This window comes from Neolamprologus multifasciatus, chromosome 6 (genome assembly GCF_963576455.1).
Source record: "Neolamprologus multifasciatus chromosome 6, fNeoMul1.2, whole genome shotgun sequence".
In the NCBI taxonomy this organism is placed as follows: domain Eukaryota; kingdom Metazoa; phylum Chordata; class Actinopteri; order Cichliformes; family Cichlidae; genus Neolamprologus; species Neolamprologus multifasciatus.
The window spans coordinates 25,957,718-25,975,623 of NC_140444.1; the positions used below are offsets into that span (position 1 = coordinate 25,957,718).

General features: G+C 41.1%; 1 protein-coding gene across 2 annotated transcripts in view; it reads left to right on the forward strand.

Annotated features, from left to right (window-relative positions):
• Positions 1–1,589: 1,589 nt before the first annotated feature.
• The window catches only part of dclk2a (doublecortin-like kinase 2a), a 42,966-nt gene continuing 26,649 nt past the window's right edge, over positions 1,590–17,906 (forward strand). For both annotated transcript variants that reach the window (XM_085161796.1, XM_085161797.1), the window contains exons 1-2: positions 1,590–2,635; positions 6,538–6,875. In XM_085161796.1, the coding sequence (XP_085017922.1) occupies positions 2,230–2,635; positions 6,538–6,875 (744 nt within the window). In that variant the 5' untranslated portion in view covers positions 1,590–2,229. The remainder of the gene's footprint in view (positions 2,636–6,537; positions 6,876–17,906) is intronic.

Genomic DNA, 17,906 nt, shown 5'->3' on the forward strand with positions numbered 1-17,906 from the left:
ATTTGGCTCGACACCACCGAACAGAGGCAGCAATATAACATAGCTAACATTAACAGTGCAGTGAAACCTGCTTGTTCCGTGATATTCAGGACTGCAAACCGAGCAGCATCACTGACTTTCAGCCTGTTGTGTTTGTGGATATATGACTGACTTTAATTATCCATAAAATCATCACATTCTCTGTAAGATTAAAGTCAACTATTGAACGGTGTATATTTTGGAGTAAAGGCTTTAAAACCAAGTTAGTACAAACATCGCTAATGTCACATAACTTTCCCGACATGTGGCCAACAGTAATGTTTTAATGTTCTTCATTATAAAAAACATTTGCGCATAAATAAGTGACATAATATTCAGTACTTACTTCTGAAAGTTTACTCTTCGGCGGCTCCGCTTCCGCCGTTTTTTTCGGCAAAATTATCCACACCACAGCCGCACTATGAAATCTGGGATATGTTGGGCCATGAAGGCTACAGCGACCCATCCTTAAAATTCAGGGAAATTAAGGACGCATTTGAGGGCCGCATTTCGAGCAGCCTTTGAATTGGGACAGCCTTCGTCGTGTCGCTGTGACGTAATCGGCCTTAAAATGAGGCCTTTAAGGCTGCAGACCCCAAATCCGGTCATTGGTACAGCCTGGCTTGTGTAGTTAATAGGTAACAAAAGCTCAACACTGCCCCTAGCGTCCTGGAGCACTTCCGTTGTGTTTTGGAATTTGCATGTGCTTTGGAGTTTGCAAGTGTTTTGGAGTTTGCATGTGTTTTGGAGTTTGCATGTGTTTTGGAGTTTGCATGTGTTTTGGAGTTTGCAAGTGTTTTGGAGTTTGCATGTGTTTTGGAGTTTGCATGTGTTTTGGAGTTTGCAAGTGTTTTGGAGTTTGCAAGTTTTTTTTTGGAGTTTGCATGTGTTTTGGAGTTTGCAAGTGTTTTGGAGTTTGCATGTGTTTTGGAGTTTGCATGTGTTTTGGAGTTTGCAAGTGTTTTGGAGTTTGCATGTGCTTTGGAGTTTGCAAGTGTTTTGGAGTTTGCAAGTGTTTTGGAGTTTGCAAGTGTTTTGGAGTTTGCAAGTGTTTTGGAGTTTGCAAGTGATTTGGAGTTTGCATGTGTTTTGGAGTTTGCATGTGTTTTGGAGTTTGCAAGTGTTTTGGAGTTTGTACGTGCTTTGTCTCTAGGGGCCACCGTACTTTTTGGCACAACCACCACTGTATACCCTAACGACACAGCTCATGAGCGCTCCCTGTAAATGGTTTAATCACTGTTATGTATCTAAGATAAAGCTACCCCAAGTTTCTTCTTGAAAAAGAAAGAAAGAAAGAAATTATATTGTATTATATTATGCTATTGATTTCAGCCTTTAATAAAGTGTGTCAAACACATAATGAGCAAGAATGAGCAAATGTTAATTAATGGTATCATCTGATATATATGCTGCAATTTAAATACACAAGGTTGATATATGTCTTCGGGGTTAATTGTAAACTAAAGGTAATATATAAAATACATAACTGGTGATATGTTTTTTTAGTAGCTGTGCTGTACTGATCTCAGGCCAGCTCAGAATGTACTTTCTCGCTCTCCGGGGGAGGGCGTGTACCATTCTTACGGTTCCTCAGTCTGAGGTCATCTGGTCGGAATGTAAAACCACAACTTCATTGTTCGTGTCTTGAATGTATGAACGGAACAATAGACAGCATTAGGACCCGGAGATGCGGAAGGCGTCCTCCTCCGTCTCATTATCCATTGATTTGACAGCCTGTGCTGACGACCAGTTAGAGGAAAGGATGCGAGGAGGAGGCGGCTTCAGTGCGGCGTGCCGAACTTTTCTAACATTTCGTGGCTGTTTGTGAGATAACAGAGATTCACTGCGATGTCTGTCAAGCACAGCTGCCGTTTTTTTGACACATTTTCAACCGGATATCTAATCTCGAGCTGGCGTCTGGATTATTACTCCTGCTGTGTTTTGTTGACGGTTGATGAATCAGTTTAACGGATCGATCTGATAAGATTCAGCGGACTGAGGGGTCACATCCTGACTTTCTTTTTTCCCCTCTCATTTTGAAACTGCTGGTGCTGCTTAAGGTAGGCATAGCAGGCTTAAAGTGGAGACTGGGGACGCACACGTGTAGGCTGCCTTCTTCATTTGGCTCATCGATCCCTCATCTCTTTCTCTCTCTCTGTATAAAAGTTGGTTTCCTGTTTGGATCAGCGTTCAAATAAAGTGAGAGACGACATGTCGCTAAGCAGAAGTATTGAATTTGAACACTTTGAGGAACGAGACAAGCCTCACCGGCCACCGAGGACCAATTCGGGCTCCGGGTCTCAATGTGGCTCTAGAGGTAACGGGCTGGTGCCAAGCCCCGCGCACAGTGCGCATTGTAGTTTCTACCGCACACGCACTCTCCAGTCCCTCACCTCCGAGAAAAAGGCCAGGAAGGTGCGCTTTTATCGCAATGGTGACAAGTATTTCAAAGGTTTGGTGTACGCCGTGTCTAACGACCGATTCAGATCCCTGGATGCCCTGCTCATGGAGCTCACACGGTCCCTGTCAGACAACGTCAACCTTCCGCAAGGAGTCCGGACGTTGTACACGCTGGATGGGGGCAGGAAGATCACCAGCCTGGATGAGTTAGTAGAGGGTAAGATCGATGATGGATGAAGCCTTCAACAATCACTTTGCGTGACCGCAAATGATGACAGGAGCTCAGTACTTGAGATTAGATCAATGGTGGCCTAATGTGCATCCACTCAGACATGCTGTTTAGTGTTTAAAAGCTACATTTTTTGCCTTGAATGTTGATTAAGTTGTCTGAAAACTTACAAAGCAAATTATATTTAGAGAGTTGGCTCCTTGTCCTGCTTTTACAATGTAATTGGGAAAGTTCTGACTCTGTTCCAAATATCTGCTGCACTTAAACCCATCTACTTATATGTTGGATGCAGTGCAACGATATAGATTATCGCTGTATATGCACTGACGTAACCGCCCTAACATGTTTGACCCAGTGCCATACATGCACTCAAGCATACAGACCCCTCCTCAGCACAGTTAATGCTCTGCAAAATGTGCATCACTGCCCATTGATCTCAGCTGGACTCGCGCTCCCAGCTACTTTATTTGTGAGCTTTTGTGGGCGTGAAAGTGCCCTGTGTTTCACTAAATACACCCCTGCCTGGGAATGAATGAATGGGTAAGTGAATAAGTGAGTGAACATATGTATTTTGTTGCCTTCACTGGCATTTAAAATCTTTTGCAGTTGATTGAGCTCAGCCTTGGGGCTTGTAGGATAAAAATTGCCCTCCCCATCCCCTGTCTGTCCTTTTTTTTTTTTTTTTTTTTTTTATAAGATAAATGTGAATACTACTACAAAAAGTGGTAACAATTGTTCCTGTAATCCTTCTATATGGAGAACTGTACTCATCTTGTCAAAGAGCCCTTGTCAAATTTGGTCACTCACTGCAGAAACGAATAGAATATACTCTCCTACCTACTCCTTCTTCCCTGTGCTGTTTACTCTGCAGGGAGAGTGGCCTCTCAGTAATAAGTTAATCTTCATGTTCACTGTCTGCACTGTGACCTGACTGCAGTCCTCTATTACTGCTCCTCACACACACTCAGGATCCACTGACCTCTTACTGAAGTTATTAATCCTATTTTCATCTCACATCTTCCTAAATTTCAGTCTGTGCTGCACTCATTTGCTTTACTCTGTCCCTCCAGAGACTGGGGAAGATTTAGGCCAGTGCCTGATCTAAATTCTGTAGCAACAGTAGTTTAACAAACTGCACCAAGGTTGTTTTGGTGCACTGACTTCACCCCTCAGTGCTACTTCAGTAGCTCACATAGCCAGTGATTTTATTTCAATGGGCAGTTCATCCAAAATGACTGTTCTGGTGGTGTATGCAGAAGAATTTTGGTATTAGGACAAGTGTTTGAATGTACGAGTGCCCACATAGTGGGAAAAATAGAGCAGGTCCTTTTGTGTTGTTTTTGCTGTAGTCAACCTTGTTATTACGGTTAAATAACCCCAAAATGAATACTTAAAGAATACTTTGTTCCATTTGGCCTCCATTGATTTGATTGTATTGCTTTTCTGTCTTTTTTTTCTAATCTCACCAAATGGGGCCTATTATTCCAATGGGAACAAATATTCCATTTATGATTTGGTTTGAAGAGACAGGCCCTTTAAGGTGGGAATTTTAGGATATGATAATGCCCTGGGTCAATGGTAAGCATGTTTTTTGACTGCTTAATTTCTCCTTGAGCCGCTCAGATTGCAGGTGGGCCGTCTTGTCGATGTTTACACACCCATCTAATGGACAAAGAGAGCAAACATTACTGCACAGCTCAGCAGTCTGCATCCATTGATTGAGGCATGCTGGGGCTCTTTTGTGTGAAAACCCAATCAGGCGCCATTCACATGTGCACCTCGTATGACTAGATGGGATTACAGAGCCAACCAGTCGACTCGAACTGCTGTGCTTGTGGAAAACAACGGCTATAGCCAATCCTGAAATGGGTTTAGAAAGAGCTTTGCAGGTTACAGTGGGGCTCCGTAGCATGCTGACAAAGGGAATTCTAGTCGGGGCAATAACAAGTTTGGGCACCAGAGGGTCTTTATTTGAACCTCATGGGGAAATTAAGCCTTTTAATGGTCGGTGTTCAAATTGACTTGTGATACTAAAGTATTTGAGCCTTAGTAGAAATATTTTGTATTTTACAGCAGAGAGAAATGGCTGAAAGAGTTTTAAATCATGACTTCGAAACAGTTCTTTACTGATAATACACACCTCTCATGACAGACGTGTGCTACATGTTTCTGTAAAATGTGACAATATGATTCAACCCTTTAGGGGTTGATAGAAACAATGTAAATGTAAAATGTAAAAACTCAAATTGACAGTTGAAATTCAAGTGTGAAGTAAAGGTCACAGGCTGATAAGGTTAAAGAAAGTTGATCTTTCTTTGTAACATTATGAGTATAAATCGGAGAACCATGACCTCATACTTTTTGCAGTTATTAAATCACTTTATTTCTTTGTGACAGCAACTCTGTTCATCACAGTAATAACAAAAAAGTGACTGTTTATTGACGTCATGCTGGACTGGTGACCGCTGTGTCACCTCGTAAAAGTTGCTGGGCTGGTTAAACAGTCCGTCAGGCCTGTCCTCATCTGTTGTTCACACGAGAACGGCAGCCAGCGGCGGGTGGCTGGGGCTCCGATCACATCCCCGTGGGACGTCGGGGAATAGACCCGTCACCGCGCACCGTCTGAGGGCATGTCAGCGTTCTGTCATTTCCCTGCAGATGAACGGCAGCCTCGGTTATATATTTTGTTTCGGTGCTCAACCACAGCTCAGTCCCCTCCAGCTGTGGCCTAGCCTTTTAATTAGCCTTTGGTTAATTGCAAGGCTTAATAAAACCTGGTATCCTGGGACGCGGTGTCTCAGTTGGCCTTTTTACGCTGAAGTTCAATTCGCTTGTTCTGACACAAATCCAGTAACCAAAATGTCAGTGTTGGGACAGATTTCTTATCAGCAGATGAACTGGAGAGAAAAAATATGCTGAACATATCCTAGAAATAAAAGTTTTCATTTAATTTTTGAACAAATATGTTTTTGTGGTATGTAAAGGATTACTTTTCCTGCTACTTAACTGGGATTCCCTGGACAGAGCCAGCCACTGTGGTTCTTATATTCATACACAGATGCAGCCATGAGTAATAATCTATTTCTCGGTTTCTTAGTTTGTACATGCTGATTCCTAGTAACCCTGTAATTATCTAGTTTCCTAGAACAAGATTTATTTCAAATAAATCCGAATATCTCTCGTGAAGTTGAGCATGCAGTAAGTTGCCTCTGAGAGAGGCTTTTGTACTTGCAGACACTATTTGTCACTTTCCAGCTCTTACTCATATTTGGAACAGACTGGCAGCAGGGAAGCACAAATCCAGCACTTTCAAAACAATCTCCAGACATTCTTGATGTGGTTTTTGTTCACCCACCAAGCTCCCGTACTTATCACGACTTTCTTGTTAAGGCGAAACACTTGCGTGCTAGGGTGTTTAAACTGGAATGCTGGCTGATAAAGCAAAACGCTTTGCTTTGGAGGAAGGCCAATAAAGCAGCCCTGCAGCTGGAAGGGGGAGAGAAGAACAGCGTCACACTGTCAGTTCGTTATTATTCACCATATGGGAGCAGTGTTTAGTAAGGCATGCTATGGTTGATGTTGTGCAACGTATGTGTCCTTTAGTGCGCAATTAATAGCAAAATAACCTCAGCCATTCTCTTTGGTAAATGTACACACAGATGTTTTTTCTTTAAAGGTATGTGTTGATCCTAGCAAGAGCTTGCCACAGTTTCCTTATAATCCCAGAGTGATGCAGTAATGTTAATGTCAGGGTAATGATGAGGCCATCTCACCTGTTGCAGGACTTCCTCCCACTGATGACTTGAGTTCTTTACGTGGCTATTTGAGCTTTATGCGCCAGTGTTTAGCTTCTCTTTACAGCACCTCATACAGCTCATTTCTTCCTGCAGGAGAGAGTTACGTGTGCGCCTCCAATGAACCCTTCCGACGTGTCGACTACACCAAGAACGTGAACCCCAACTGGTCAGTGGGCAGCAAGACCAGCACATCGCGATCCCTCCCGTCTCTTTTCCCACTGAAGAGTGAGCTGCAGAGGGAATCTAAGGACTTCATCAAACCCAAGTTAGTCACAGTCATCCGCAGCGGCGTCAAGCCCCGCAAGGCCGTTCGGATACTGCTCAATAAGAAAACTGCACACTCCTTTGAGCAGGTGCTCACCGACATCACAGACGCTATCAAGTTGGACTCTGGCGCAGTGAGGAGACTGTACACACTGGAAGGCAAGCAGGTAGGTCTGACGAATATCTGTTTAACTTGCGCTACATCATGTTAAACTGCCTTTAACTGTGTGGACACCAGCTCCAGTAATTACTACACTATGGCTTGTTCTTGTTTTAGTTTGTGTGGTGATTTTATTTGCTACAGTTGCATAACTTAACAGCTAGAGCTAGTTAAACATATTGTTTTCAATGAGATGAAACTGGCTAATGTGCTTACGGGAACCAGATGGAGCAAAGCTGAGCTTATCTCTAAAAACCACTGCGATTTATAGGTTTCAGCTGTGTCAGCAGTCCAGATAATTAAAGTCAGTTTAATCACCCATACATAATTCTACGCCCATATATTATTTCAACAAAGCAGTAATGGATACACTTTGGCTTTAAGGCCTTGTGCCATATCCATCAGTATGGTATCCCCACCTTGTGCTCTGGTTGTACCACATGAGACTATTTATGCTATAATGCTATCCATCTGGGGCACATGTTGAAATTCTGGTGTTCAGACATGAGGTGAGCTACAACACACGGTGGCCCCCATGTAAAATATTTACGCTGACATCTCATCTGACCATGAACAAACTGTCATTCTCACAGAAAATATAAAAAGTACTAAATATAAAAATTATTTGCAAGTTAACGGGGTAAGATAACGAGGCAATGCTAGGCAGAGGAGTATGATAAGAGTATTACACAGTGAATTTACCAATAATGAGAATATTGCACAGTTTCTGATCATTTGAAATATTGTACATGGCTGTGATTATTACACAGATTATTCATTGTTGTTATGATGCTGGACAAGAAGTTGTTCCCGAGTCTGTTCTTGTGATGTTTGTATTTTGTGATGCATGTTGGAAGAGTTCGTGTGAAATGTGCTCAGAGAACTAAGTCAAAGTATGTATGTCACATGTAAGATGTTACATACATTTATAGAACACTCATCTTGTTGCATGATTCAGTGGATTTCAGGGTTGAAGTTAAGACAGAGAACCAGTCTTTGTACCTGACAATTTTCAGAGGAATGTGTTTGCTTGTGCTCTTTGTTAAGCCAGTTGACACTGACCTATGAAGCACTATGATGATGTATGAAGAAGAACAGTCAGTACCTTCAGCATCTGTAAAGCACAGTGGAGAGACTCCGTCATGGTTTGGGGTTGCATTTCAGCTAGGGGTGTTGGAGATCTTGTCAAAATTGATAGAACACAGAAAAGTACCATCAGATTTTGATCCACCATGCAGTACCATCTGGAAAGTGTTTAATTGGCAAGAGCTTCGTTTTGTAGTATGACAATGATCCCAAACAATCTGCCCGTCCAGTAAAAGCTTACGTGGATAGAAAAACACAATGGAACACCAACAGTCATGGATCGGTGTCCTTCAGCCTGGAGCTCAACATTAATAAAGAACTGTGGGATCATATTGATACAGAATAAAAGGCAGCTAACATCCAAAGAAGAGCTTTGAATGTCCTTCAAGAAGCCTGGAGAACTATTCCTAAAAAATTAAAGGATAGCTTGCTAAAAAAGTTCAGGGTGTGTTGCAGAATAAAGGTGTTCACACCAAATGTTGACTTTCAAGTTACTCACAATTGTACGAATTCTGTTTTTGCTATATATACTGTATTTCTCTTGTACTTACTGCACTTTTCCCCCATTTTCGTGGTAAAATTTAAAAAAATTAGGGGGATAAAGATTTTTGTGAAATCCTGAATTTGGCCTATAGTGGAATAGATTGATGCACATTTTAATCTAACAAATAATGTATCAATTCATGGTTTCATAAAATTAGTTTACTGGAATTAAGCATTTAGAAAGTGAAATCATAATTACTGTAACTACTGAACTGATAGAGCTCTAGGTGTTTTGCATTTTTAGTGAAGCTAAACTGCATTTTATTTATTTTTAACGATCAGCTCCACTCACACAGGGATGTTGATTACAGAATTATGTCAAAGACTACAAAAATGTCAGCATGCTTTGTCAATTTTAGTACAAAATCACTAAATGAATTTCTTTGGTAGCAGTTGAAGTTAAACTGAGCTTTAAAAGTGTTGGTGAGTGGGGAAAAAGAAAAATTAAACAGGGACTGAAAGTGTGACAACCAAACCAGCTGATGTTTGTTTCCTGTGAGCTGACGGGAATCTTTCTGGGCTGGACAGTCTGGACAAATTGACTCATGAGAATTGTGATCCTTATCACCTTTGACAGAGCAAGCAAAGCATCCTTTCTGTTAGGCTAGCACTGCACAGAAACACTGACTCGACATGATTATATAATAGCATCCAGAACATTGCTGTATTTATTTCCATTATTTTAGACTGAAGCCTCGCCTAAAAAGCGAAAGCTCCCCAGTTTGATTCAGAGAGAAGCCACGTATCCCTTTGGGGTTGCATCAGGAAGGGGCATAAAAATCTTCCAAATCAGACATGCAGAGCTACGTGCTGTGGCGACCGCTTGTGAATAAGGGAGCAGCTAAAAGTAGCTTTTTTGAAAAGAAAAGAAAAAAAGCTCCCTGTAGCAGATGCTCTCCAACTTAAATTCGAAGTTTCCCTCTTTGACAAGGAAAAGTTTTTACAGGGATTTTTTTTTTTTTTTTTTTTTTTTTAAAGGGAAAAAAGCTTCATAGTTGAAAACTACTTTAAAGAATTCGGTTAGCGGACTCGAATTCCCACCTAACACAGATTCCATATGTGTGACATAAAGCCTTGATATGTCTACTTTCATCCCTTGAGAGATTCCAAATAGACCAGCCATGCAGACCAGCTGTTTATTCCAGGCTTTTTAAGCTCCATATCAGGAGAAGCAGATATGGAGCTTTATGGGGTGCATTTGTGCACTTTAAAACTCATGATCAGTGTTGAGAGCTAATGCTTTGACCAATCATTTGAACTCACAAGAGGTGGGCAGAGTGTTTAAATACTCTACCCCAAACCATGCTGATACAGTTTGCCAGAATGAGGCACTGTGTTAAAGTCCACAATATCTGTGTAAATGTATCTTGTGGTGGAAGTGGGTGAAACTGAAATTGCAGATGTCAGTGTTGTGGGAATGGCCCGTGTGTTCAGTGGTGCTTTAAACTGAACCGTACTGTCCCAATCTATATTTATTCTAAAGGAAAACATCAAAAACAGCACCCACAAACACTGTCTGTACCAGCAAAACCTTTACTGGGTGGACAGAGATGATGATGGCGCTGTCACAGCTTGCACAGACTGTACTTACTCAAAGGTGTTTTCAAGCCTGACATTTTAGTCATGCCCACAAGTGCACTGAGTATGTCAAATAACGATATAATTTAGTGTTGCTCTCACTCCGAGGGGAAAAAAACCAAACGACACATCAGTCGAATATATTATTTTATCAAACTGAAGATCAGTCGCAGCCCAACATTCACAGCAGTGATTCGAATAAATCACCGATTGGCTGACTGACTAAAAAAATCTTGTTTCCCTTTTAGGTTTTTAGGTTTTTCAACCATAAATAAATCATTTGTAATAGTGACTCACAACATGTACTCTGTAAGTGTTTTGAGGTTATCCATTACAGATGACACATTACACAATTTATGCTGACAAGTGTGTCGTTTAGCCTCTTAGATATTCACCGCAGGCGTCTTAATGATCACGTTGCACCAGCCTGTGGATGCAGTAGTCTTTTTATTTAGCTTCCTTTAACAGATGGTTTCTGCTCTTTGGTGGAGTATAAATCCATCCATCTGGCAAGCGCTATATATAGATGAGTTAAGTCTTTATTAAAAGTAATGTTGGTCAATTCAAAGTATTAAAACTTCCAAAATTTGTGACGTGCAAATATGCTATTTAGCTAATAAAATGTGGTGTTTCAGTCCCATTTATTAGTGGAAACACTGGAAATGTGTTTGTGCTGGAGCATTTGATTCTGTTTTAAAGTGATTGTTTCTTTAGTCCCTTTAAGGTTGTCTGTTCATTTTACTGCTGGTCTTAGTTCAGTTTTCTGACACACTGACTGTATGCAGTGAGTTGATTGCTCTAACCAGAATATTACCCAGATCATGTTGGTAATACTTGCTAGTTGGGTTTTCATAGTATTTCTCCTGGTCCTTGTGATTTCTTAGTTAACAGCTTTTATGAAGATTTTCTGATGATGCCTACATCTCTCCTGGTTTGTGTGCCACACAGCCTTTAAAGATTTGAATCGTCCTTGCTCTGAGACTTTACAGTGGCCATTTCTTTTACACTATCTATCTATTGAAAGCCACATATCTAAAACTTCATCAGTAGAAATCATGAGCAAAGTTGTATTTGATTACTCTAAAGATGCATTCCAAAATGCCCAGTCCCATAAGTGTGATGGACAGGTTAAAGAGTTATATTATTTTAATGCAGTCCAATTCAAGAGCATTGTAAGATACAGGCTTCTTGTGAATCCACAGTAGAAGGGTCACGGCTCTCACACAGAAACAGAAACTGAACATTAGAACTCCCATAAAAGTTGGATTCACTGCAGCACCGTTTTAGTGCAAGTTTTAGGTTCAGTTCAGTTGAATTCAGTTTTATTTATATAGCATCAAATCACTCGAGGCGCTTTATATTGTAAGGGAAAAACCCTACAATGATATGCGGTTGCCTAATAAAGTGGCAACTGAATGTATATTAGTAGTTCATGTGAATATCTTTCTAGTCTGAAGCCCATAGCATCTATAAAAAGCACTTCTAAGGCTCCTTCCTCAGTCATTCACACACCCATAAACACACGCAAACACTCCGAATGCCTTCCAGCAGCAGCCGACCATCTGCTCCTCCAAAAATCAAATCGGGGGTACCAGCCACCCGGTCTGCAGACTCCCACCCGCTCATGGACTCGCACTCACACAGAGCCCCCGCCCTGGCCACAACCGAATGATTAGACCTACAAGCTGGAAGGAAGGGTTACAGTGCAGCTGTCAGGTGTGTTTGAGGGCGTTTGTGTTCATGGATGTTTTTTCGTGAGTAAGGGGCCTTTCACAAAATGTCTCTGTCCACTCTCCCTCCTCGAGTCAAAGCTCCTCTTCAGACTGAATGTTAATTGTAGATCATGGTTATCAGGGCCAACAGAATCAGCTGCTGCTTTTGAAAGAAAACCCTGTTTTACATCTCAAAGCTGACCGGGCAGGCAGAAAATAAGATTTTCCTATTTTAATTGTCTAAACTGTCAAATCGATGCATTCATTAATTTTGGTCACAGTCCTGCAGTCCCTGAGTTTGCTTTTGTTGCGTGTAAATCATAGAGAACGTATTCAAGGGAGTTGTAGACGAAGTAGCAAAGACAAAAAAAAAGTCCCTGTGACAAAATAAGAGAAGTGAATGAATTGTAAACTAGAGCCTGATGCTGGACATCTTTGGGCTGATACAGATTTTTAGGACTCTAACGTTGATAGATTCAGTATTCTTCATGTTCCTGAAGTATATATTGTTATTGTTTTGTTATTTATATGCATATATTTGCCCATAATGGTTGCTCATATTATAGCCAAAGATTGAAATAATAAACAGAATTAGAAGCACAGGGCTTAGACTGTTCAAAATACTTTTCTTTCAACAGTCTCTACTACCTCTGGAGCTGTGCGATGCAAGAAAGGACAGAGACGTGGTCATCTCAGGCACACAGATCTTTAACTTTCCTGACATGTTTTAACAAATTCGGCAGCAGCTTACTGCAAAGATGCCACTCAGCTCCACACCATCTGCTCAACTGGGATGCATACTCTGCTACATATCCTACAGACTGTGTTGAGAGTTTTTAAATAGCAGTAGTAGCCAAATTACTTCAAACCCCAAAGTTTTCATATCAGGACTAAGGACAAACACTCTGCTGGGAGCCAACAGGAACAATTTAATTAATAGGCACTCTGTTGTCTCATGTGACGCTGGTTGCTAGTTTCTTTGTAACTTTAACGGTAAAGGCAGAGAGGAAGACGACTGAATCGAAAGGCAAACGTGACCTGACCTGATCGCAGGCAGCAGACACAGCTGACCTGCACACAGAGAGCCAATCATGGGATGAAGTAAGTGTAAATATTAGTATTGCCAAAGACTAATACAGACCTCTTGTTGTACAGAGTTATGCTTACAGGCAGAAACTATTAAGGTAACTTCAGTCTGTTGCTGAGAAAGAGCTCAGAAAGGTAAGAAAAAGGGCTCATTATGCTGAGATGGTGTTAACCGCTGGCTGTCTTGGTTATACCCACTTCAAATGCTAAACTGTGAATAGTTAATGGAGCACAGAATGCTGTCTGATGTTATCGGCGCTATTGTGATTTTAAAAATCTAGGTCCAGTCCAGAGTTTTCCTGCCTTTCCCCGATGTAGCCTTCAACCCTTTGTGACCCTGACACATGATAAGTGAGGAAAGGCTGCCAGGGTGTGGTACAGCTATTAAAGCATTAGTGATCAATAGGTGAGAAATCCAATTTTTCCATAGGGGGAAAAAAATCTTTTTTTGTTGTGAGTGAGCAATCGATTACATTTTATCTGTCATTTGCAAAGTTTCAGGGCAGATTCGGTGCCAGATTATATTTTTTTAAAATAGAGAAGTGTGAAGTCACGACCATCTATTTTTAAAAGGTCTTAGTTCTTAAATTTGTTCAACATATTCTGAGATTTTCTTGACCACGCAAAATTCATTCTGTTATATCCAAACTATAATGTTCAAGCTGTATCTCTAAATGGCTAAGCAGATGGGTGACGGCAGCAGAAGACCACACTAGGTGCCATTCTTGTCAGCTAAGAAAGGGAAATTGAGGCTACAGTTCACACAGGTTAACCAAAACCTTGAGCCCCTTAATACCAGCCGAGTGTTATTTAAACACCACAGCCTACCTGAGTGTTGTTGCTGACCATGTCCATCCCTTTATGGCCACATGGCTGCTTCCAGCGGGATAACACACCATGTCACAAAGGTCAAATCATCTCAAACTGGTTTACTGAACATGACAGTGAGGTCACTGTACTCAAATGGCCTTTGCAGTCATCGGATCTCAATCCAATAGCGCACATTTGGGTTGTGGTTGAACAGGAGACTCACATTATGGATGTCCAGCTGATAAACCTGCAGAATTGGTCTGATGCTTCTTAACATGGTACCAGCAAAGTGTACCTAATAAACTCATCAGTGAGTGTATATCACTGAAATAGCCGTTGTGCTCTTGGTCTTACTGAAATGCAATATGTATGAAATTTTAATGAACAGTAATAACTAGGGATGCAACGATACCAAATTTTTCAAACTGATACGATACCGATACTTGGATCTGAGTACTTGCCGATACAGAGTACAAAAACCGATACTTCTACCACACACACACACACACACACACACACACACACACACACACACACACACACACACACACACATGCAATGAATTGGAAGGCAGGTTTTATTTTATTCTCTGCCGATAATAAATATATCTCTATATCTTAATAAAAATGACCACAAAAAAATTTCAAGTGAAAAATAAGCACTTCTGTTAAATTATTGCAGAGTCTCCACATTGTAATTTAACAGAATATCACTGAACTATTGGCACTGTCTCTAGGGGATGTCCCCCTAGTGGCCAATCTAAAAAACTACAACAAAAATGACAAGCCACCCTCTGATTTATGAAATAAGATAGTATCTGTTCATGGTATCGGTTAACTTTTACGAGTATGAGTACACGCACATTTTACAGTATCGGCCCCGATACCAGTATCGGTGCATCCCTAGTAATAACAATAGCAATTTTATTTATATAGCACATTTCATTGCATGTTGGCTCACGGTGCTTAACAAAGAAGACAAAATCAGATCAGCAGTGCCTAATGAGTGCAAGCCTGGGTGAATAAAGAGGTTCTGAGTCTGTTTTTCAATAGACACACAGTTGATCTCAGATCAGCAGGCAGCTTGTTCCAGACCACAAAGACCACTTGGATCTGATTCTGGGTTAACAGTTAAAAGATTTGAACCTGATTACCTGTGAGGTCTGTCTGGGATATAGACGATGAGCAGGTTTGTCAACGAACAAAAAGGACTTTTTTTTTGTACCTGGAGTCAATGATGTGATTTCAAACAGTGGAAAGATAACTGGAATCTGTGTTCTGTAATGATATATATGTATATATATAAAATCTCTGCCCGTGCACATGGAAAATGATAGAAATCCTAAAATGCATTTGCCTTTAATACTTCTTTTAATGATGTTTGTAGGATAATGGTTTGTCTGCTCACTATTGAGAGACTGAAAACAGAACCTGACCTTTAGACTCCTCAAATGCTCGTCTCTCTAAAATCTTTAAAGCCCCTGTCAGTCAGTAACCTGAGGAGCGGGAGAGGAAATGGGAGCACTAGTAACTGGACAGTCGGCTCAAATGCAATGTCTTATTTTCTTTACATGTTTGCACTAACTAATGGGATACAGAGGATCCCGAATCCATCCATAATAATCTAAAAATGCAGAAGATGGCTTATAGTTTTAAAAATCTATAAGAGCAACCACGAAGCAGAAATTCTATAAATTGATGGGTAAAAACTGGCTTCCTTAACTGTTAAGTGCATTAGGGCTCCAGCAGTGTGCATGACAACAACTGAAGGTCACTTGCAGGCCTTCAACTCCGCTGCAGTTTATCAGGGCACAAAGAATTTGATGTGATGCTGTGCAAGAGCAGCAGGCTCACAGTCTGGGACGTCTCCCAGCAGACTAAAACAAATCATGCACAACAGTTTTGGGGTTTTTTTTATCCCTCCTGCACTTTTTCTTTTTTTTTTTTTTAATAACCAATGATGCCCTATGAAAAGGGAGTATACAGAAAAACTTCATTCCAACATTGTTTCTGTATTTAACATTTGAAAGGATATTTCCCTGTTTATGTCAACAAAACACAAATCTGTGTATTTTTGTCAGTAAACAGACACGAACGATGCACAATTATTATTTTGTAATTCATAAATGTACAAAGGTGCAAAGTGTATGGGGGGAAAACAGAGCTATGCAGACACAAATTACTGTAATTAAAAAAAGTAAACTAATCCAGCGTTATTGCTGCAGCTGTGCATTCAATTCATGCCAGTGCAACTTAATTTCTACACCCAGGAGCAATTATTAGTAAATGCAGTTCAGTACATTAGGAAGCAAAGGCAAAAAAAAAAACTGGGGGAAATAAAATGAATAAAGTAAGAGGCGGTAAATAGGGGACAAATACTATGATGATTACTTTTTCCCAACAGGCAGATTCTACTGATATCTTGAAAGCAGCAATGAAAATGTACTTTTCCTTTCAGGGTCATTTCTCCTTTATATCTTTCCAGAGCTTTGACAACAAAGATCGGGTTTCTGGTAACCAGCTGTTTTGGACATAAAAGGAAATATAGTTCCTCGACTGCAGCGCACTGCATAAAAATCTCAGTCTTGTCCTCAATATTGAGTTAAGAGTTCTTCCTTTGTGAAAATTGCTCACAACTTTCCAAATAGTTGCTCTGTTTGTGCCACATATAGAAAGTGTGCATTTATGCACTGCTGTGTTTTTGGTACATATATGTGGTTACTGTGACGCTGATGCACTTTGGCATCATCTCCAATGACATGGTCTTAATAATGATGGCCTCCTGTCCCCATTATCCCAGCAGCCCAGGTCTTGCCGTGCGGCACCACTATCTTGTGCCAGCAGTTAAAGGGTTTGCATTCATTAAGCTGTCCGAATTCTTCTCACCCAGTTGTCACATTGAAGGTGCTGATATCTTGTTGTTTGCACATTCTCCTGGCAAGACGGTGAAACTTGCTGCGGTTAGAGATAGATTAATAAGACTGCCTCCATCTCTGACTAGCTAGAGGCAAGGCCACACAAGGGTTTCATCTGGTTGTCAGGCTTGAGCTGTTGTCAGCACACAGTCTGGATTAAACACCGTCATTTGGGTCAACAGCCATGAAATTTGCATGCCCACCCATTGTTCTGTACTGTCATTAGCATACAGCACCATCTGACGCCAGTGCACTGATACCATCCAACCAGGAGTGCTCTCTGCTAGGCTCGACAATGTGTTATTATTTGAATTATCCTTTTATTTGCCAAATCCTTACTAGAAAATCAGACTATTCAAACTATATTGCTAGTAAATCTGATTTTTTTTGTCAGTTTAGTGGATTGCAGGGCTGTCCTTTCATTGTGGAAGAGGGATACTTGTTCAGTTTGCTTTTCAAAGTTGAATTTAAAGCAGTTTCCCCCCCACAGAGTACAGACTGTAGATTATTGGCACACTGAAAGCAGGCAGCCTCTTAATAAAACAGCATTTCACTGGTTTTTCTGTGCATTTTGTTATGCTGCACTTGTGTTGTCTTCTAATTGACGATGTCTTAGCTGTTTGAATGTGTTTAGTTTCTCCGTGTGTGCCTTTAGTGGCCGTGCATTTTTGGTGTAAACTACACTAAGACGAGGCTTCATTAAAATGTGCTCCAGTTTTTCATTTGGGGATTTATGTGCCAATAATTGTATCGGCTTTCCTGTTTGCGAGTAGATTTGACTTGACTTTGAGTAAACAAAGCTGGCACTGATAGACAAGCACGAAGATTTGGCAATAACTTAACATCTGTTTGGATACTCGGAATCAATCTTTGTTCCCAGCTTTCGTGACAACTTGTAACACGGTCACTGCAGTTATGACACCCGAGTACCTGTTCCATGTTTCACGAGGACCGACTGAACAAGCGGGAAGACAAAAGGCTGCCAGACGACAGAGAGCCGGGGTGCTGGGTGGGGGTGGGGGGCAGGCTGTCAGCTGTGCAAAGCGTGTGGAGGCCATAGAGGGGGAGTGCATCCATTGTGTGTTGTGCGATTTCAACTGCTTGTTTTTGTTTTATTTGTGAAGCCTGGCCCTCGTCCATTCTTTGCAGCGAGCTGTTCGCTCCCCCAGCAGGAGCTGACATCATGATATGGTTAGGCATCATCACAAATCACAGCTCACACTGTTTGTCTGCTCGAGTTTAATCACGCAAAGAGAGTCACAGCAAGTTTTAGCTGAGTGTCTGAGGACAGATCAGTTGTCCAAGTCGA